Here is a 23,680-nt window from a genome sequence, read left to right on the forward strand (position 1 = left end):
CAAACCTATCTATGGCATTGTCGAATGGGACACATAAATGTGAAACGCGCAAAGAAACTCGTCGATAATGGGACTATTCCCTCATTCGGATTTTCAGCATATGGCACGTGTGAATCATGTCTCATTGGCAAGATGACTCGAATTTCCTTCAAAGGTGTTGGAATGCGCGCTAGTGACCTATTAGGACTCATACATACGGACGTATGTGGACCTATGTCAATTACCGCTAGAGATGGGTATAGATATTTTATCACTTTCACGGACGATTTGAGTAGATACGGATATGTCTACTTAATGAAGCATAAAAGTGAGTCCTTTGAGAAATTCAAGGAATACCAGAATAGGGTACAAAACCAACTGGGTAGAAAGACTAAAGCACTCCGTTCAGATCGTGGTGGCGAATATCTTTCAAATGAGTTTGATCAACACCTGAAAGACTGTAGAATCGCTCTCACGATTAACTCCACTGGAACACCTCAATTAAATGGTGTGTCCGAACGGAGAAATCGAACCTTACTTGATATGGTTCGATCCATGATGAGTCACACAGTAGTGCCTGAATCATTATGGGGTTATGCTCTTTTGTCAGCCGCTCTTATACTTAACCGAAGTCCGTCTAAAGCTGTCGACAAGACTCCATATGAAATGTGGAAGGGAACGGTACCTAACTTGTCCTTTATTCGGGTTTGGGGCTGCGAGGCTTATGCCTTCCGAAGTACACGAGGATAAGCTCGGCCCGCGATCGGTCAAGATATACATTATAGGTTATCCAAAAGGAACATTTGGTCATTACTTCTATTCGCCAACCGAACATCGAGTTTTTGTTGCGGCTAGTGCGACGTTCTTAGAGAAAGAATTTCTCGAGAACAAGTCAAGTAATAGAACCTTCGAGTCATCGGAGATTTCGGAACCAATAACCGAGGAACAGATGGAGGAAGTCACCTCCAACCGATGATACGGTTAATATTCCTGAGGAACCTAGGAGGTCAGGTAGAGACTCTCATCCTCCGGACAGATACATTGGTATGGTCGAGGAGAATGATGTTTTACTTCTAGAAAGTAATGAACCCGCAACCTATAAAGGTGTTATGGCCTGTTCCGACTCAAAGCTATGGCTCGAAGCCATGCAATCCGAGATGGACTCCATGTATGAGAATAACGTATGGGATCTAGTTGATTTACCTAATAAGGTAAAACCTCTACAAAGGCAAATGGCTTTACAAAATAAAGCGTTAAGACGCGCAACAAGATATCTATAAGGCACGACTTGTGGCAAAAGGTTTCACTCAAGTGCAAGGATTGCATTATGATGAGATTTTTGCACCTGTAGTCATGCTACGTTCCATTCGGATAATCTTAGCGATTGCTGCATTTCATGATTATGAGATTTGGCAAATGGATGTGAAAACCGCCTTCTTAAACGGTTATTTGGAGGAAGAGTTGTACATGGTGCAACCCGAAGGTTTCATAGATCCTAAACATCCTAAGAAAGTATGCAAGCTTAAGCGTTCCATTTATGGACTTAAGCAAGCTTCTCGGAGTTGGAATCATCATTTCGACCAAGTGATAAAAGAGTATGGTTTCACTCGATCGGTCGAAGAACCATTCTTATATATCAAGTCGAGTGGGAGCAAGATTGTATTCTTAATATTGTATGTCGATGACATACTCTTCATTGGGAATGACATTCCTCTCCTTTCTTCGGTTAAAGAATGGTTGAAGAACCATTTCCAGATGAAAGATCTGGGTGAGACACAGCGTATTTTGGGAATCCGTATCTACCGAGATAGATCACGACGGACGTTTTCACTTAGTCGAGTCTTATCTAGATAAGGTTCTTGAGAGGTTCAAAATGACCAACTCCAAGAAGGGGAACCTTCCTATGACGACCGGGATGCGATTGAGCAAGTCTCGATCACCCACGACGCCCGAAGGTATTGAGCGCATGAGTCGTGTTCCTTATGCTTCTGCAATAGGATCGATCATGTATGCCATGATATGCACACGTCCAGACGTGGCATATGCATTGAGTATGACGAGTCGGTACCAAAAGACTCCAGGTGAAACACACTGGATAGGAGTAAAAAATATCCTCAAGTACCTACGGAGGACTAAGGATTGGGTATTGACTTATGGAGGCGATACTAAGCTATCCGCAACCTAATTCTGTGCAGATGCTAGCTTCCAAACGGATCGAGATGATTCAAAATCTCAGTCCGGGTTCGTCTTCACTCTTAATGGTGCTGCGGTCAGCTGGAAGAGTTCCAAACAGAGTGTTGTAGCAGATTCTACTACTGAATCCGAGTACTATGCCGCTTCAGAGGCAGCAAAGGAAGCGATATGGATGCGTCAATTCTTACAAGGGCTTTCGGTAGTTCCTAGTTCGAATGACCCGATCACCATCTATTGTGACAATAGAGGTGCCATCTTCCAGGCTAAGGCTCCTTAGCCTAGCAACAAATCTAGACATGTACTTCGGAAGGCTCACCTGATCCGTGATTACGTGGAGCAAGAAGAGATAGTGATTGACAAGATTGCGACGGATGATAACATCACAGATCCTCTCACCAAACCGTTGAATTATGATAAGCATGTAGGGCATGTTAATTCCATGGGAATTAAACATTTTCCTAAGTTGTAGTACTTGATTATGGATTTGATACATTATCTTTTTCATATATTATTTATAACTTCATCGTTTTATATATATAATATTTTGTTTTTCATGTGGATTGTACTGACAACATTGAACGCCACAAAGTGAACTGAATTACATTATATTTGTTTTGGTTCGTAATCGCCAATGTGAGCTGATAAATCCGGCTATTATATTGTGCAGTCGATTGATGGCGGGTTCAACGAGCCATAATTAAACGGTTGACTAATCGATCACAGATACGAGATTATGACGATACCTCGTAGGACAACTTTTTGTGACAACGTAATGGAGTCCTAAATGTTTTATAACATTCGGTGCCAGGTCGTGGATAGGACATCCATTGTGTACCTAGAGTCGATTCTTTTGACTATCAACTGTCCCTTGAGATTAAGGCAGTCTTTGGGTGACTTTGGTTTCTTTCTCACGGTCTACCGTAACTGGAGCTAATTAGATTTTTTCTGGGTCATTTCATACTGTGCTTACGTCTGCAGGATTCGAGTTGAGGAAAATATCCATCCCTTATCAGGTATAGTTATTTCTCAGGGCCACTCGAGGAGTTGTAACTGAAATGCATGGCCATGCTCGAATGTTGATTCGTTTATCAGTTAAGTTACTCTCTAGTCGGGAAAACCACTCTTGATACTGATTGCTTGTAAAATACGACCTTTGTGGATTCGGATTTGCAAATTGTTTTACATTGAGTGGGATAAATTTTAAAGGATATGAGAATCGGTTATCGCACATACACTTGTGAGGACAAGTGGGAGTTTGTTAAAGCTGGTGTGCTCCACAAATTAGTGTGATAACATTTGTAAATCTCTTACAGGTTCACAAGGGTATACTTCAGATATTTAATCAGTTGATTAACGTTTACCTAATAACGGTTGGCTTGCTAGAAAGTTTGACGTTATTATCATACAGATGGCTGTGATTAATCGTCCCTAAAGGTCACACCTATAGGACGTATTTGAGAAATGTGGTTATAGAAATATAATTACATTGATGCCCAAAATGACTAAAAAGTTAGTCAATGTGTTGATGAGATAATTATTTAATGAAAATTAAATAATATTAAGTTGAGACGAATTAACTGTCAATTCGTAAAATAAATATAATAAGTTATATTTAATTAAATCTATATAATGTTAGCTTGGACGAATTAATCTGTTAATTATAATTAAATATAATCAGTTGTATTTAATATCAACAAGTTGAATGTGTCATAGTGGTAATAGTGAGGGTACACATACCAAGAGGTCATGGGTTCGATCCTCACTAGATGACAATTCAACACATATTATATATTTTTGGAAAGACCAAAATAAGGAAAATACACTCCTTATTTTCGGTCTGTTTGGCCGAAAATTAGGTGGTTATTTCTTTCCTAATTGATTCCAAATTTCGGTTTATATAAAAAGAAAGGTAGAGAATTATTTCGAACCTAATACTTTTTTCTGACCTTGCCTACTCTTTTTCATCACAAAACACAAAGACAATAAAATTTTACAGAAAATTTTAGATTGATTTCTAGCATAATCAAAGGGTATATCTCAGATCGTCTTGGGTGCAACTAATAGGCGAATATCAGTTTTGATATTGTTCTTAGGCCAATTTTGCTACGACCTGAGGTTAATTCTAAATCCTTTTACTTTTGTTTATGTATTTTATTTTATGACCTTAGATCATCTTTATTAAATCGTTATAATCCTTCATGTTAAAGGGAAGTATACAGATTATTTCCCACAATTCGATGGGTCTTATTTCCTTTTTCTCTAATTGGCACCGCGAAACAATGGTTGAAAGGCCTTGATAAGGCTACTCTCGGAATTGATTCTTGGAAAAAGTTGGCTCTAGCTTTCTACAAAAAGTTCTATCCACCGGAAAAGACTAAAATGCTAAGAGCTCAAATTACGGGCTTTAAGCAAAGGGATGAAGAATCTTTGTATGAAGCTTGGGAGCGATTCAAGGGAATTTATCGCTCATGTCCTCACCATGGACTTATCGAGTGGTTCTTGGTATAACAATTTTGGAACGGTCTTTATGAAGATTCAAGGAACATTCTCATCATGGGATCAATTGGAATGTTCACCGAAGTTGATGACAATCAAACTTGGAACAAAATTGAGGAAATGGCGGTCCATAACTCACAATATAGTAGACCTCGCAAGGTTACTAGAGGAGGAAAGCATGAAGTGGACTCCATTACTCAATTGGGTGCTCAACTTAGTGCTCACATTGATACCATCAATTTGAAGTTTGAAAAAGCTATGGCTAGACTTGAAGAAGCCTCAAAATCACCAAAGCATCATGTTAATGCCATGACGGCATCTTCATCAATCCCAAGGGGGATATGTGAGAATTGTGGAACTTTGGGACTTGACCAAAGTGAATGTAGAGGAACAAATGAACAAGTGAATGCTTTCCAAGCATACAAGAGTGGTACCCCTTATTCAAACTATTACAATGAAAACACCAAATTCCATCGAAATCTCTCATACAAAAGCCAAAATGTTCAAAACCCTCAACCAACATACACCCCACCTCCCATGAGAAACCAAAATCAAAGACCCTTTTACAACCAAAACCAAGGTTACCAAAATCAATCTCCATACAATCAACAAAATGACCAAGGTTTTGATGTTCAAAAAACGGTCCTCCAAATGCAAAAGAATCAACAAGAGTTTTTCACTCAAATGCAAAAGGATAGTCAAGCAAAGGAAATCACCATCAACAACATCCTAGCTCACACCAAAATGTTGGAAACCCAATTGACTCAACTAGCATCTTCAAGCTCACAAAGACAAACGGGGCAATTACCACCTCAAAGTAATCCCCCAAGACATGAAACGGTTAGTGCCATTCACTTGAGGAGTGGTATAAGGTATGAAGCACCGAAGAAGCAAGTTGAGGATGAAGTTGTGCAAGCTAGTGACAAAGATGAAATTGTGCAAAACTCCAAGGATGGAGAACCATCAAAAGAAGAAATTTCAAAGAAAAATGAAGACAAGGTCAAGGAGAAGGAGCCTATTGTGATTAGACTTCCTTTTCCGAGTCGTCAAGCCAAGCCCAAATTTGATGACCAACTTGGAAAATTTATGGAAATTGTGAAGAATTTGGAAGTCTCGATTCCTTTCACGGAATTAATCAATCACGTGCCGGCCTATGCAAAATACGTGAAAGACATCCTAACAAAGAAGAAGTCGATCCGGAAGCTTGAGATTATCGCCTTCACTAAGGTGAGTAGTGCAATACTTCAAGGGAGCTCACCTCCAAAACTCAAAGATCCGGGAAGCTTCTCAATACCGTGTACCATTGGCGACACCACGATCAATAAAACCTTATGTGATCTAGGGGCTAGTGTGAGTGTTATGCCGTACTCGGTGAGTAAAAGGTTGGGGATGGGAAAGCTTAAATGCACCAATATCACACTCCAAATGGCCGATAGATCGATGAAGACACCATTAGGGATATGGGAAGATGTTCCCGTAAGAGTTGGGAAATTTTTCATCCCGATGGACTTTGTCATTGTTGACATGGAAGAAGATTCCAACATTCCAATCATTCTAGGAAGTCCTTTCTTACACACCGTGGGTGCTGTGATTGATGTGAAGCATGGAGAGCTCACTCTAGAAGTGGGAGATGAGAGCATAACTTTCAATCTTGACAAGACCTTGAGAGCTCCCCGTTTGCATGAACCATGTTTTATGGTTGATCATTATAGCCAGAAGGATGATAGGAAGAAGTCGGAATTCCAATGGAAAACGAAAATTGAAGATGCTCCATTCAAAGAGCAAGTGAATTGTAACAAAGAGAGCTTGAAAAGTTCACCAAAGTCAAGCAATGAAGAGGATGGCCTCATTGGCCAAGATAAGAAAGTGAGAGAGTTGTCTCTATCAACTCAAGAGATCTTTAGTGATCAAGTAGATGAAGTTTGTGGTCTTTGGGACGATGAGTTTGAAGGGATTTTCAACCCCTATATTGGTAATGCTATCGATCAAGACCGACAATAAGGGCAAAGGTCTATTGAAGATCTTTATCATGATAATGAACAAGCTTTTGATTACTTTTTCAAGGTGTTGAGCAACATCAACAACACCTTGGACATGCCCCCATGACATCTCACTAAGGATGAGAGTTTGGTGGAGTCCTCCCTAAACCACCATTTTTAAATATTTCTAACTCCCTAACTCACATTTTAATTCATACATTGCATTTTTGTCATTTTTGGATTTTTATGCTTTGATCAAGATAATTATCATTTTTTGAGAGAAGTGAGGGAGGGACTAATGATTCAATTGATGTGTAGTGCTTTAGCTTAGTGTGGGGATGGTAATTGCCTAGGCTATTCATGGCTTAGTAGTGTAGGGAAATATCCGTAAAATTCACTTAAATTTTAGGACTATAATGTATCTTTAACATGTGATTATTGTCATAAACGAAAAATACAAGAGAAACGATAAAGGTATAAGAATCAACCTCGGGTCCTTTGTGAATACGGCCTAAGAACAGAAATCAATATAGATTTCCTCCTAATCGTTGCACCCAAGACCGTCTGAGACTATGCCCCTTGTGCTAGAAAGTACTCTCTAATTGCCTTGCAATATTGAGAGAGTTTTTGTGAGGTTTTCGATGTGAGATCTAGGTTTTAGAGAGAATGCCTCCAAAACCTAATTTTTTTGTGCAAAAATGAATGAATTAGGTCAAAAGGAGAGAGTCCTCTCCTTTTGTTCATTCGGCCAAACCGAGTATAAGGGAGAGAGTGGGCTTTCCACTTTCTCCTTATTTTAACTCGTGGTCCGACTCAAAATGCTAAAATGTATATGACGGGATTTTATTATAAATCGTCATCTGTTATCGGTTATTAAAATATCAACTAGTAACATGACTCAGTCGATATATTAATACTTGTTCGACAATGACAATATTGTATAATTAATTAATTCAATATACATTAATTAAATATAATCGTTTATATTCAATTTACGAATTAACCGCTCAATTCACATTAGCCAAATTTTAATCCGTATTAAATAATTATCTCAACATCGCGTTTGACTAATTATTAGTCAATAACTCCGACTAACTGCTTAGTCAAATTAGGCATCAACATGACTGTATTTTCATACCGTCACATCTCTCAAACGTATCCTATAGGTGTGACTTTTAGGGACCAGTTGGTCACCGCTGTCAGTATGACAATAACGTCAAACTTATCTAGCAAGCCAACCGTTATTGATAAACGTGGACCAACTGATAATAATACAAAAGTATACCCTTTGATCCTTTTTAGAGATTTATATGTCATTGCACTAATCAGAGGACACCAGCCCCAACAAGCTCCCACTTGTCCGTACAAGTGTACGTGCAATAACGTTATCCGCACTAACCGGAGGACACCGCTCAACAAACTCCCACTTGTCCGTACAAGTGTATGTGCGATAACCGATTCTCATATCCATTTAAAATTTCTCCCACTCAATGTAAAACAATTTGCGCATCCCGATCCGCAAAGGTCGTATTTTTACAATCGATCCAGTATCAAGAGTGGTTTCCCGACTAGAGAGTAACTTAACTGATAAAACGAATCCGTATTCGAGCATGGCCATGCATTTCATTCTGACTCCTCGAGTGGCCCCGAGAAATATCGAGTACATGATAAAGGCTGAATATTTCCTTCAACTCGACTCCCGCCGATCTAAGCACAAAGATGAAATGACCCGAAACAATCTACTTGGCCCCCTGTTACGGATGACCGTGAGAGAGAAACCAAAGTCACCCAAAATCTGCCTTAGTCTCAAGAGATAGTCGATAGTCAAAAGAATCGACTCTTAGGATCACCATGGAGGTCCTATCCACGACCTGGCACCGAATGTTATCAAACATTTAGGACTCCACGTCGTTGTCACAATTGTGTCCTATGAGATATCCGTATAACTCGCCTCTGTGATTGGTCAGTCAACCTTTTGACTTATGGCTCGTTGAACCCACCATCAACCAACGTAACAAAATAATTGCCAGAGTTATCAGCTCACGTAGGCAATTAAGGACCAAAATATAATGTTTGTTCAGTTCACTTTGTGGTGTTCAAAAATTGTCGTACAAATCCACATGAAAAACAAAATATATAAATATCAAAACGATTATGTCGTATAGAGTACAAAAGAGAATGAATCTAATCCATAAAAGAGTACTATAACTCAGGAACACGTTTAATTCCCATGGAATTAACATGCCCTTCATGCTTATCTTGTCGTAATGGTTTAGTGAGAGGATCTGCTATATTATCATCTGTAGCAATCTTTTCTATCACTACCTCCTTTTGCTCCACGTAATCTCGGATTAGATGAGCTTTCCGTTGTACATGTCTAGACTTGTTGCTAGACTTAGGCTCCTTAGCCTGGAAGATGGCACCTCTATTGTCGCAATAGATGGTGATCGGGTCATTCGAACTAGGCACTACAGATAATCCTTGTAAGAACCGACGCATCCATATCGCTTGCTTTGCAGCTTCAGACGCGGCATAGTACTCGGACTCAATCGTAGAATCTGCTGTAACACTTTGTTTGGAACTCTTCCAGCTGACTGCAGCGCCATTAAGAGTAAAAACGAATCCAGACCGAGATTTCGAGTCATCTCGATCCGTTTGGAAGCTAGCATCTCAGAATCGGTTGCGCATAGCTTTTGTTCGCCTCCATAAGTCAATGCCCAATCTTTAGTCCTCCGTAGGTACTTAAGAATGTTCTTGACAGCCATCCAATGTGATTCACCTGGATGCTGTTGGAATCGACTTGTCATACTCAATGCATATGCTACGTCTGGACGTGTGCATATCATGGCATACATGATTGATCCTATAGCCGAACCATAAGGAATCCGGGTCATGCGCTCTTTCTCTTCCGGTGTCTCTGGTGCCTGAGACTTGCTCAAATGCACCCCTGGAGCCATAGGAAGAAACCCCTTTTTGGAGTTAGTCATGCTGAATCTCTCTAGGATCTTGTCTATGTAAGACTCCTGACTGAGAGATAATGTCCGACGTGATCTATCTCGATAGATACGGATGCCCAAAATTCTTTGTGCCGCACCCAGATCTTTCATCTGGAAATGGTTCTTCAACCATACTTTTACCGAAGTTAAGAGAGGTATGTCATTTCCAATCAGGAGTATGTCATCAACATACAATATTAGGAAGACAATCTTACTCCCACTCGACTTGATATATAGACATGGTTCCTCGACCGATCGAGTGAATCCATTTTCTTTTATCACCTGGTCGAAACGATGATTCTAACTCCGAGAAGCTTGCTTAAGTCCATAAATGGAACGCTTAAGCTTGCACACTTTCTTAGGATGTTCAGGATCGATGAAACCTTCGGGCTGTAACATGTACAACTCTTCCTCCAAATAACCGTTTAAGAAGGCGGTTTTCACATCCATCTGCCAAATTTCATAGTCATGAAAAGCGGCAATCGCTAAGATAATCCGAATGGAACGCAGCATGACTACGGGTGCAAAAATTTCATCGTAGTGCAAGCCTGGCACTTGGGTGAAACCTTTAGCAACTAGTCGTGCTTTATAGATATCTTGTTGACCTTCCACAGAATGCTTTATCTTGTAAAGCCATTTGCATTGAAGAGGACGAACCTTAGCAGATAAGTCAACAAGATCCCATACGTTGTTCTCATACATGGAGTCCATCTCGGATTGCATGGCCTCAAGCCATAGCTTTGAGTCGGAACTAGTCATGGCACCTTTATAGGTTGCGGGTTCACTACTCGTTAAGAGTAGAATGTCATCTATGTCATGTTCCTCGACCATACCAATGTATTTGTCCGGAGGAATAGAGACCCTTCCCGACCTCCTATGTTCCTCAGGAATATTAACCGCAGCCGGGATTGAAGGAACTGGTTCCTCCAATGGTTACTCGGTATTTGGTTCTGGAATCTCCGATAGCTCGAAGGTTCTATTACTCTTCGCATTCTCGAGAAATTCTTTCTCTAAGAATGTCGCACTAGCCGCAACAAATACACGTTGTTCGGTTGGCGAATAAAAGTAATGACCAAGTGTTCCTTTAGGATAACCTATAAAGTATGTCATGACCGATCGCGGGCCGAGCTTATCCTCGTGTCTCCACTTGACATAAGACTCGCAGCCCCAAACCCGTATAAAGGACAAGTTAGGGACCGTTCCCTTCCATAGTTCATATGGAGTCTTGTCAACAGCTTTAGACGGACTTCGATTAAGTATTAGAGCAGCTGACAGAAGAGCATAACCCCACAATGAATCAGGCAACACGGTATGACTCATCATGGATCGAACCATATCAAGTAGTGTTCGATTTCTTCGTTCGGACACACCTTTCAATTGAGGTGTTCCAGGTGGAGTTAACTGTAAGGCAATCCCACAGTCCTTAAGGTGTTGATCAAACTCGTGAGAAAGATACTCGCCACCACGGTCTGATCGTAGTGTTTTAATCTTTCTACCCAGTTGGTTCTGTACCCGATTCTGGTATTCTTTGAATTTCTCAAAGGACTCACTTTTATGCTTCATTAAGTAGACATAGCCATATCTACTTAAATCGTCCGTGAAAGTGATGAAGTACCTATAGCCTTCTCGTGCGGTGATTGACATAGGTCCACACACATCCGTATGTATGAGTCCTAATAGGTCGGCGTTGCCACGCATTCCAACACCTTTGAAGGAAATTCGAGTCATCTTGCCAATGAGACATGATTCACACGTGCCAAATGATTGAAAATCAAAGGCCGATATAGCTTCATTCTTTATGAGCTGTTTTACGCGTTTCTCATTAATGTGTCCCATACGGCAGTGCCATAGATACGTTTGATCTTTGTCACCAACCTTTAACTTCTTATTCATTGCGTGCAATATTTCTGGTGATCGATCTAAAACATAAATTCCGTTCATGGAGACTGCCTTGCCATAAATCATATCGTGTAATGAGAAAATGCAACTATTATTCTCTATTACAAATGAAAAACCAAGTTTGTCAAGTGTAGAAACTGAAATAATGTTTTTAGAAAGATTGGGTACATAATAGCAGTTATATAAAAATAACTCAAATCCGCTAGGAAGCTGGATCACGTATGTTCCCCTCGAGACGGCAGCCACTCGTGCTCCATTCCCGACACGCAGGTCCACCTCACCCTTTACGAGGGGTTCGATGTTTCGGAGGCCCTGTACATGATTGCACAAATGAGAACCACAACCAGTATCTAGTACCCAAGTTCCGTAACTTGCGTGGTTAATCTCAATCATATGAATAAAAGAAGAAGAAGAAGAAGAAGACATACCAACAGGATTAACGCGACCTGCCTTTATGTCCTCATGGTATACAAGATATGTACGCCTCCAATGCCCAGTCTTGTGGCAATGATGGCATTCCATGTTACCACTCTTGCTCTTTGTCGCGCCTGATGAGGTGCTCGACTCACCAGGCCCACTCTTACCTGATCCCGACTTCTTAAACTTCGGTTTACCTACTGCTAGGTCTGCCTGAGCTTTGCCCTTACCCTTGCCCTTGTTTGACACAATGAGAACATCCTGTTTCAGGCTCCCACTAAACTTCATGTCCTTCTCGGTCTGTACGAGAAGGGAGTGTAGTGCGTGAGGACTTTTCTTCAAATCATTCATATAGTAATTGGCTCTAAAGAGCGCAAAACCATCGTGGAGTGAATAAAGCATGCGGTCAATCACGATGTTCTCGCTGATCTTACAATCAAGCGCCTCCAGTTTCTCGACATTCTCAATAATGCTGAGAATGTGTGGGCTAACCGGTTGGCCCTTCTGGAGTTTCGCCTCAAGGAAGCGACAGGTGTGCTCATAGGTCACGATTCTCGGTGCTTTCGAGAATTCCTTAGTGAGCGTGGTGAAAATCTTGTTTGCACCTTGGGCTATGAAGCGTTTCTGCAAATTGGATTCCATTGCAAAAATGAGTACGTTTTTAATCGCACCCGCTTCCATGACGAAATCGCTATACTTGGCGATCTCGTTAGCTCCAGCCGTGGGGCCTGGGTTTGACGCGATGGGCTCAACCTGATATTTGAGCTTCCCGTCAGCAATGGCAGCATTCCGTAATGCCGCCTCCCATTCCGCGAAGTTTGATCCATCATTCTTGATCCGAGTAGACCGATTCATCCGATTCATGAAGATCCGGCCGGACTCACGGTCCAATGTGGCACTTGGCATTGGGTCGTCAGCACGGCCAGCCATTATGTTATTAGCAGTTTAAATGATCGTGATCTACACTGAAAAAGAAAGGAAAAACAAAACGAAATAAGCAACTCATCGAGGTGATTTAAGTCTATTTAAAATTCATTTTAACATGTAGACTCATTGCACTTGCATAATTGATCTCCCTCAAGAATAATACAAGTGATCCCAAGACTCAATTTCCGTAAATTGATAAGCCAACTGTTTAGCTAGTTCTACTGTTAGAACTCTTGGTCGATAGATTTCCGTAAATCCTATCTTTAGTCCACCATAATCACAGGATCGTACGAGTGACCATAGTGTTGAGATAAAATAGGTCAATCAGTTCCAACTTACCCGACGTAGAAGGGGTCATATTATGCCTACCGACGAAGAAGGGATTCATTGGAGTTTGACCTATAAAGACTATTCTCAATTTTTGGTTATACGAGGAAGATCCCATCAACTTAGTTTTAATTCATTTTAAGTGAACGAAAAACTAGCATTACGTGAATTAATTAACTTAGGTGATGGCTTAAGTAAAAACGTGTGATATCTGTATATCAAAGAAAACTAACGCGTGACCTCTATATGAGTCAGTTTTCATGCAAATATTAGGTGGTTTGGTTTTAGGCGGAATATGATGCAAACTATCGTTACGATGAAAAACATAAAACAAATGTAAAACGTAAATAAAAGTCCTAGTGTGGCCTATCCTAGCAAAATGAACACAATACAACTTTGGAATCCACAGTTGGACCCGAGAAGCTTGTCTTGATGTTCCATCTTGATCCATGCAAATGAGTGAGCATCCGATTCTCCATCTTTGGTCTTCTCAAAATTACAATTTAAAATTTACAAAATATAAACCTATTTACATTCTAAATAAAAACTGTAATTACAAGGAAAAACCAAAACGGAGATGCGAGATCTCAAAATACAACCAAGACCGTGTTCCATCATTACGGTAACACGTTCTACTAATGCCACACTAATTTACATCCGTTTGCAAAATTAAATACGTAATAAAAAAAACATTCATGGCATTCAAATGTAACGATAAATAAAAATAAAAATGCATCAACTAAAATAAAATTTATTCGTGACATAATTCCGTAATTATGTTAAATTTATCCAAACCACCTTTTAACGATTAAAACTATGTGACAAAACCGCTTCTATCAACTTAATTTTAATTCATGATAATTCGTTACTTTAAATTGCTTTAAAATAACTAAATGGTACGTGAGTGAACCGTTTCAATATCAAGCGAATGCATAAAATCTGAATTATGCACATGATATGGCCGAAAAAAAAATAATAAAAACCGATTTTTTTTTCTTTTCTTTCACGGCAGAACCGAGAGCTGAATTTTTTTTTTTTTTTTTTATTTTAACAGCTCAAACCGTGAGCATCATCAAACCGAACAAAATCGATTTGATAAAACCAATTGCAAATTAAACTTAATCCGTATAGAAATGAATCTACAATTGACAAAACATTAACATATTGCAATGAAAATCGATTACAAAAACAATATGCAAAGACAAAACGAAAGCAAAACGAGACTATCGTCTGATCAGCATAAACCCGTGTGGCACGGCTTCCAATGCAAAAAAAAAATTAAAACAGCCGAGAGCTTTGGAGGTCACGGTTTTCAATGCTAAAAAAAACAGAAGCAGCCGTGTAAAACAATTGGCCTCACGGTTTTCTATGCAAAAAAAAATTATCGATTCAAATCGTTTAATGAAAATTACAATGAAAGATTTACGTGGCCTCGCTCTGATACCACTTGTAGGGAAATATCCCTAAAATTCCCTTAAATTTTAGGACTATAACGTATGTTTAACATGTGATTATTGTCATAAACGAAAAATACAAGAGAAACGATAAAGGTATAAGAATCAACCTCGGGTCCTTTGTGAATACGGCCTAAGAACAGAAATCAATATAGATTTCCTCCTAATCGTTGCACCCAAGACCGTCTGAGACTATGCCCCTTGTGCTAGAAAGTACTCTCTAATTGCCTTGCAATATTGAGAGAGTTTTTGTGAGGTTTTCGATGTGAGATCTAGGTTTCAGAGAGAATGCCTCCAAAACCTAATTTTTTTGTGCAAAAATGAATGAATTAGGTCAAAAGGAGAGAGTCCTCTCCTTTTGTTCATTCGGCCAAACCGAGTATAAGGGAGAGAGTGGGCTTTCCACTTTCTCCTTATTTTAACTCGTGGTCCGACTCAAAATGCTAAAATGTATATGACGGGATTTTATTATAAATCATCATCGGTTATCGGTTATTAAAATATCAACTAGTAACATGACTCAGTCGATATATTAATACTTGTCCGATAATGACAATATTGTATAATTAATTAATTCAATATACATTAATTAAATATAATCGTTTATATTCAATTTACGAATTAACCGCTTAATTCACATTAGCCAGTATTATTTAATCCGTATTAAATAATTATCTCAACATCGCGTTTGACTAATTATTAGTCAATAACTCCGACTAACTGCTTAGTCAAATTAGGCATCAACATGACTGTATTTTCATACCGTCACATCTCTCAAACGTATCCTATAGGTGTGACTTTTAGGGACCAGCTGGTCACCGCCAACAGTATGACAATAACGTCAAACTTATCTAGCAAGCCAACCGTTATTGATAAACGTGGACCAACTGATAATAATACAAAAGTATACCCTATGATCCTTTTTAGAGATTTATATGTCATTGCACTAACTGTAGAGGACACCAGCCCCAACAAGTAGTGCCCCTACAATGAAGAACATGGGATTTGAAGAATGAAAATGACAAGGGATATGCAAGTGCACGGATAGAACTGAATCCGGGTAAAACAGGGAGAATCCGAGCGTCTTCAGGCAATCCGGGCATCTTTGTCAAAATCCGCCCGTCCATCTGAGCTGAAAATTTGAAATTTTGGGACTGTTGAAAAATCCGAGCGTCCTGGTAGAGAAGACGCTCGTCTTCAGAAATCCGCCCGTCTTGGAAGGAAAGACGCCCGTCTTTTTTACTGTGAAAAACAAGAAATCTCACTGTCTGAGAATCCGCCCGTCTTCCGCAGAAGACGCCCGTCCTGCAGTCGATAAATCCGAGCGTGTTTGCTGAAAGACGCCCGTCTTCCCCTGCAATTCAAAAATCTTCGGGTATTTTAAATACCTCATCCCATATTCATTTCTTCATTCCTTCATTCAAAACAATACCCATAAACCCCAAAACTCAAAACCCTCATCCTCTCCATCACCAAAACAAGATTTCCTCAACCAAATTCAACAAAATCAAATCCAAACTTCCTTTTAACAACAATTAATCACTCATCTTCCAACAAAAATCAAACCAAGCACAAAAATCTTCAACCTTTGAGTTGATTTTTGAAATTATAAAGGCAAAGCCTTTCATCTTAAAATCGATTTGGGTATACTTGGAAATTGAAGATTTTCACTCTTTTCTGGGTTAAATCATCAATGGCAAGGACAAAAGGAGCAACAAAGGCACCTAAGGCAAAGGCACTCTCAACAAGACAAAAGAGTCTTCAAGCAAAGAAAGCCTCATTGGCTATGGTGGTAGCTAGTTCAAACTTGGAAGTTCAACAACAACAACCTCCCTTGGAAGCAACAACATCAACAACTCCGGAAATTGCTCAATTATCAAACTATCCGGAGGTAATTTTCATTTCTAACGCTCATAGGGATACATTTGCCAAGTATGCTAGAAAATCCTTTCTATCCACCAAGTTCATATGTGAATATGCCTTGAACAAATTGGGTGTCCTTGAACAAACGAAAGCCTTCTTTGAAGCCATGGGGTTGGGAAAATTATTTGCTACAAGAGAATTGACATACCCCTTCCTTACCTTAGAATTCTTGAGTTCTTTGAAAGTTACTAAGATAGATACTAGAGAAAACATCGAGTTCCGCCTTGCTAATGTGAGTAGGCGCATCACCTTTGATGAATTGGGTAAAGTATTGGGTCTTAGTGATTCACCTAGTTATTACAAGAATCCCGAAAAGTATGACCCCGCTCCTCTTTGGGAGGCGATTTCCGGGAGGAAATTTGAGAACTATCATGCTAGTCGCGCTCTATTAGTCTACCATCCGGGCATTAGAGTGTGGCACAAGGTCATCGGGAATACTATCATTGCAAGAAAAGACACTAACCACTTTACCAAGCTCGATTGTGTTCTTCTTGAGTCAGCCTTAAATATTGGAAGGGAATTCACCAAGCCTTACAATTATCTAAGGCTTTTGGTGGAAAGATGGCTAAATGTTGATTGTGGAAAGCAAGGCACCACTGTTATTGTAAATGGAGGTCTAGTCACTCTTTTGGCTAAGTACTTTGATCCGAATTTCAAAAAGGATAGCAAGTATGTGGCGAAAAAGGGGAGTCATCTCATTGACATGGATGCCATGATTAACAAGTACAAGTGGGTCACTCATAACCCTCTTGACACCAAATATGGGTGGCTCACCAATGAGGCTAGATCTTTTACTTTGTCTTCCAAGATATGCTGTTTGAGTGTCCATCAGACCAACTACCTTCTTCCCGTCTCAAAAAAAGCCGAATACATCATCCGTCAACAAAGGGGTGAAATTGAAATGCCCTCCTCCTCCATTATCATACCACCCTATCCTTTCAAGTATCAAGAGTTCAAACCCGAAGGTGTTAAATCAAGCAATGACTACATGACTCTACTTATGCAAGAGATGCAAAAACAAGCTTTTAAGGATCGGGAAGATGCATACTTAGTCCAATATCCACCCCTCCTTCATTTATCTAGGCAAGGACTACTTGATCCTTCATGTCCTTTGCCTAGTTGGGCGGATAGGGATGTTTTCTTTCCAAATGCATCTAGGGGTGAGATTCCGGGTGACGACGAGGTTGTCGGTGATGAGATTGTTGATGATAGCATTGATGAAGAGGCTAATGAAGAAGAAGAAGAGGATGATGAAGGAAGTGAGCAAGAAAGTGCAGAGGGAAGTGGTGATGAGTCCACTTCTATTGAGGAAGATGATGACAATGATGATATGGTGGAAGACTAGCAAGCTTTGGAGGCTCCTACCCTCTTGAGGTTTGTCTACTTCTTTCTTTGTTTTATTATTTTATCTTGATCATGGTTGGAGAGTCCTGGCAACATAGAGGACTAACACCTCGGCCCCATTGAGGTGTTCTTATTTCATTGTTCCCACTTTTGAAAATCCAAAATGACTAATTTAGTTTCATGCATTGCATCTTGTGTGCATGAACTACCCCAACTTTAGGACATTAGAAATAATGTCTATCTCAGTTTGGGGAAGTACATGAATACACAACGGGAGGTAATCTAAATTACGCTCTCCGTCATAAACAAAAAACACATGCATCATGTAGTGTAGATTAGTGTAGCTTGCATTTAGTGTAGAAATCATGCATCATGTTTGCATAATTCTCCATCATTTTGGCCATTGAGGACAATGCCCATATTAGTGTGGGGATGGGGAATTCTAACTTAACTTTTATTCAAAAATACAAAAAAAAAATCAAAAAATTTCGAAAAACCATAAAAGTTTAAAATTTTGAAAAATGCAAAAACAAGTTCATTTCCTTTGTAGTGTAGTCATGTATATATTGTTGTATATATTGTGTTTGTTTGTTTTATCCTTGTTCACATTGATCGACTACGCCACATCCGAGACATGGGGATATTGAAGACCGCATGGTATGATCTTTCCAATCTCCTTTTTCCTCTTTATGTTAATGACTATGTGGCTTTATTTTGATTGATGCGGTATAACAATGTGAACTTAGGACTTGCATTTAGTTTATGTCATATTAGTTGGTAGAATCATTTGCATTAGGATGTTTATATGCTAGTTGCATCATGGCATGTAGTTGCATGTTAGACAAATTTTGTGAAACCGTCTACTTGGGAAGTCTGACAAGTGTATATAGGCCCTAGTAGATGCTTTTTCTTCTTAAGACTTTGCTTGTTAGAATACTTGTAAAACACCCTAGGATGTGTCATGCTAGTATCCTTTGACCCATGGATTAAGGCCTAGTCAAGAGTACCTTGTGGTGTGATAACTCCTTGGCTACCGTTTATTCCAAGGTGACCCTTGAAACCATGAATCCATCCATCATCCATGTTCTACCACATTTTTGTCATCAAAGGGAATATGCACAAAAAGAAATCAATTTGAGTTCAATGAAATGAAAAGTGAAAGAAAGTTTGCAAAAAAAATGCATCAAATGAAAAGAAGAGCAAAAATAGAACTCCTAAAGCTTCAAATATAACGCACCCTCACTACATATGGGGTGACTTTGAAAATGTTCAAAAAGAAAATGCAAAAAGTTGAAAGTTGTCAAGTGTTGAAATGCCAAAAATCAAAAAGAAATGGCAAAGAAAGTGTTCTCAAATGTCAAATGCCACAAGAAATTGGAGGGAAAAACAACAACAAAAGCAAACTCTCAAAGTGAAACTCAAATATCTATCGATCCCTTTATCCACCGTATCCATTTTTATGCATGGTAGAGAGGGGACGACCCTTCTTCTTGTCTAGGCAAGAGCAGAATTCCGCGATCCTCCAGTGTTTCTAACACCATAGGGAATCTACTCTTGACAAAAGCATTTAACGATTGAGGACAAAGGTACCCTAGCTAGCTTGACACAACTTGAAGGTGATTTATTGGTATCCTTCTAGGCTTAGTAGTTTGAAGAAATTGCATCTATGAAGGAATGTGTACCCTTGAATTGCTTCCCTTGTAGATAATTTCCGCCACTTAGATGAGGAAAGTGGCTATTATTTTGTAGATGCATCCATTACTTGTTTTGTGTGCTTAATGTTTGGATGTGTCGCCATTTTGGCAAGACCCACCTTGCCTTGCAAGAAGGCATCCTACCTCATGGTTGTCTTGTTGTGAGTTGAAGGGGTGGAGTGAGACCCGCTAATTGTCTCATATCGGCTATGTTATTAGGTTAGTTTAAATATTGGTCCAAGTCTTTGTCACCTCTTTACTCGGGACGAGTAAAGGTTCGGTTTGGGGATATTTGATGTGACCATAATTAGAGCATATTTAGTCCCCGAATTACCCTTGTTCCCATGATTTTTAGTACATATTTGTGTCATTTATTGTCTTTAGTTCTTTGTTTTGTATATTCTTTGAGGTTTTGTGTCCTTGGTAGGAAAGGAGTGCAAACCTTGCATTTTCATGGCAAAATGAGGCTAAATTGATTGAATTCAATGACCAAGCATAAAGGAGAGACAATATTAGAAGGCCTTTGTATATACTATAGTAGATGGGCAATAATGAGAAAAGATCCTTGCATCCCTGAGGAAATCCTCAAGGATTTTATGAAGAAAAAGGGAGAAAAGAAGAAGGAACAAGACTGCCTGACAATCCGTGCGGATTGCCTAGAAGACGCCCGTCTTCACCCCCTGGACGTCCGGGCAGAAGCTGCCAAATCCGCCCGTCCCGTGCTAAAGACACCCGGATTCCCAGACAGTCCCACTTCATCTTCTTCAAGCTTCAAGGAAGGATGCACATCATTTTCTAGAGACCGGTGTCTCCCTAGAGAGACCGGCGATTCCTCAACAAGGGACTTAATCATCATTTAAGCCCTTAGTTAACCCTAATTCATGCACCTAATCCCCACTATAAATACCTTATTAGTCTAATTAAAAGAGCATGTTCTTCTTAGCAATCTTTAGTGTAGTTAATCTCAATCAAATCTCTCTTTAATCTTGTAATCAACATTTAATCAAGTTTTAATACAAGTTTTATTTCCTTAATCTCTCTCTTGTTCATCCTTTATTTTGGGTAATTGAAGATTATTTCGGTTATTATTGGGAGATTGACAACCTCTCAATCAAGCATTCAAGTACTTCTTTTATTCTTTGCTTTATTATTGGAATCATTAGTAGGTATAATTCTCTTAATTCCTCTTTAATTATTGTTAATCACTGTCATTTATTCAACATGTTTCACTTTGTTGGTATGATTGACAACCTTGCTAGCATGTTCAACATGATAATGAGTGAGTAGTTTCCTTAGTTAGGGTTAATGGGTAATTAGGGGAAACCAACATGGGGAATGATTCATGCTTAAATTAATATGCTTTCATAGTTTATTTGCTTGCTTGTTGTGATCTCAACTTATGCACATGTTATGTTTGATGAAATGTGAGCCTATGAATCCTTGCATTTTTTTACCCATCACCTATCTTTTCAATGAGACTTGTAAGACATAAACCAACTCGAGTCTCATTAGACCATGCATATTGTTGAGTAGGGAAGATTAAGTCGACTTGTAGGTGTTTTACAATCTAATCGATTCGGCTCCGGGACCCAAACTTTCCTAGGATTGTAAGATATAAACCAACTCGGTCCATCACAATAATAATTGCTTGCTTATAACTTGGGAATATGTTTGTATGATCAATTCCCATGAATCCCCTATGACCCCATGACACCCTAGTGCCTTTTATCAATTGTTTACATCACTTTTAATTCAACTTGCTTGTTTACTTTCATTGCTATTTAGTTTAGTGATCTTCTACTTCAAACCCCAATTGTGATACCCTTAGACACCACTAGTTGCAATAGAAATGTCATCTCAATTCCCGTCCCTTGGGATCCGACCTTTACTTGCCTCTTTACTAATTGTAGAGTTGTTTGTGAAGTTATAAATTGTGTTTTGGTCTAGGTGCTCCTAACGGCAAGTACTGAAAAACTAAACCCCACGGGGGATACACCTACCAGACTGATAATGTAAGGTAACACCTCACCTAGCCTAGCACACAAAAGCTTAGCAATGCATTTGTAGATGATGTTACAACATGTAATTGGTCTGAACTCAAGTACAATAGTTGGTTTAGTAACCTTAGGAATGAGAGTAACTAAGATAGCATTCAGTTGCTTCAAAAGAGAACCAGTGTGAAAAAAATCAATGATAGCTTCACAAACTTCATTACCAACAATGTTTCAAGAATCCTTGAAAAATTGACTGGATTAGCCATCTGGGCCTGGAGCTAGAAGAAGGAATAGAGAAAATGCATTTTTTGATCTCATCATGAGTGACAGGTCTCAAAAGTAAAGACATATGCTGATCAGTTATTAATTTACCTGTTCTGACTGTAGGGAAATGGACAGTAGTAGTATGTCTATTGGATCCACAAAGATCAGTATAGAATTCCAAAAAAGCAGCTTCAATGTGCACAAGATCAATTTGAAGGTTGCCATGAATATCCTTAATACTAAGAACTTTATTGTGAATGTGCCTTACCTTAATATGTCTGTGGAAGAAACCAGTGTTTTTATCCCCATCTTTAAGCCATTCCACTTTAGCCTTTTGCCTCAAATAACTCATCTGTGCTTTATGAAGAGTGCTGTAATTTTCAGCAGCTTGCTGCTCAGCCTCCCTGAGAATCATGTCATAAGGGTTAAGATGTAACTTTGTCTGCAGAATATCCAATAAAAATCTAGCCAACTCAGCTGTTGTATCAATATCAGAGAATTTATGTTTGTTAAGAACTTTCAGAGGCTTCTTTAGATTTTTCAATTTACTCACAACCTGATACATTCTGACCCGAGTAATAGGTTTACCCCATTCTAACTGAATAATGTTTGAGAAGTCCTTGGCTTGACCCCACATGTTAAAGTATCTGAAGGGAGATTTTGTGAACATAGGCTCTTTTGATCTATAACAAATGCATGGGTTATGATCAAATAACCCTTCATTCATAAAGTGGACATAAGAGTTAGGATACAGCTGTAGCCAATCATGATTGATGGGAAATCTATCTATCCTAGAAAAGACCCTAGTAGTAGTGTCTTGTTTGTTATTCCAGGTATAGAAAGAACCCTGAGCTTTAAGGTCCACCATTTCACAATACTCCACACAAAGTCTAAAATCCTCTATTTCACTCCATAAAACAGTACTGCCAACTCTTTCATTGAAATGAAGGATAGCATTAAAATCCCCTCCTACACACCATGCTATATTACACTGATCCTTGATTCCTTGAAGTTCTTGCCAAAGTTGTAATCTCTCTGTGTCTGAGTTAGACCCATAAACCACAGTAAACCAGAAATTCACTCCAGACTGAATATCAGTGACATCCACAGTAATTTGCTGTTCAGAAGACTGCACTAAAGTGACATGAAAATTTTCAGGAAGCCAAATTACCCACACTCTACCACCTGGATGATGCAAATTATTGTTGATACCATACCACCTTTGACCAAGATTATTCAAAATAGTAGCAAAATTATTAGATTTGACCTTAGTTTTAACTAATACATGGAGACCTATTTTATTCTGGAGCAAGAACCACATAATATTTGCTTGCTTATTTAAACTATTCATACCTCTAACGTTCCAACACCCTAAATTATCCCTGCTCATTGATAACTAGTTGTTCATATGTTCCCCCTTTACTAACATTACCAGTTCCATTCTTTTTTGGGTTCTTGATAGGAGATATTGGAGGGTATTTAAGAGCATCAGCATAGGAAGTACCTCCTGACACTCTTGCATCCATAACCCCAGGGTCAGATCTTAAAGAAGTATTAACCATCAGAGAAGGAGCAGGACAGACCTGAGGCACACTGGTGGGCTCGGAAGTAGTAGGAGCAACTACTTTAGGATCCTCCACAACCTTAGGTCTCCATACCTGAGTCACTTTAGGTATTGTTTTAGAAGGTTTCCTATATATACTATTATGATGACCAATACCCTTACACATAGAAAAAATGATAGGCTTCCATTCATACTCAACATGCACACAATTTTGACGACCATGTTCATCA

General features: G+C 39.2%; 1 protein-coding gene and 1 non-coding gene across 2 annotated transcripts in view; both read right to left on the reverse strand.

The window, feature by feature from the left end:
* LOC141631299 (uncharacterized) overlaps positions 1-23,207 on the reverse strand; it is a 30,387-nt gene extending 7,180 nt beyond the window's left edge. The window contains exons 1-2 of the mRNA XM_074443988.1: positions 21,995-23,207; positions 21,629-21,834 (exon numbers count right to left, since the gene is read on the reverse strand). Coding sequence (XP_074300089.1) covers positions 21,629-21,834; positions 21,995-23,207 — 1,419 coding nt within the window. The remainder of the gene's footprint in view (positions 1-21,628; positions 21,835-21,994) is intronic.
* Positions 4,552-4,658, reverse strand: LOC141637064 (small nucleolar RNA R71). Its single transcript, XR_012541627.1, has one exon. It is a non-coding gene; the product is annotated as a small nucleolar RNA R71 (small nucleolar RNA).
* Positions 23,208-23,680: the final 473 nt, after the last annotated feature.

The sequence above is a fragment of the Silene latifolia genome, chromosome Y (genome assembly GCF_048544455.1).
Source record: "Silene latifolia isolate original U9 population chromosome Y, ASM4854445v1, whole genome shotgun sequence".
In the NCBI taxonomy this organism is placed as follows: domain Eukaryota; kingdom Viridiplantae; phylum Streptophyta; class Magnoliopsida; order Caryophyllales; family Caryophyllaceae; genus Silene; species Silene latifolia.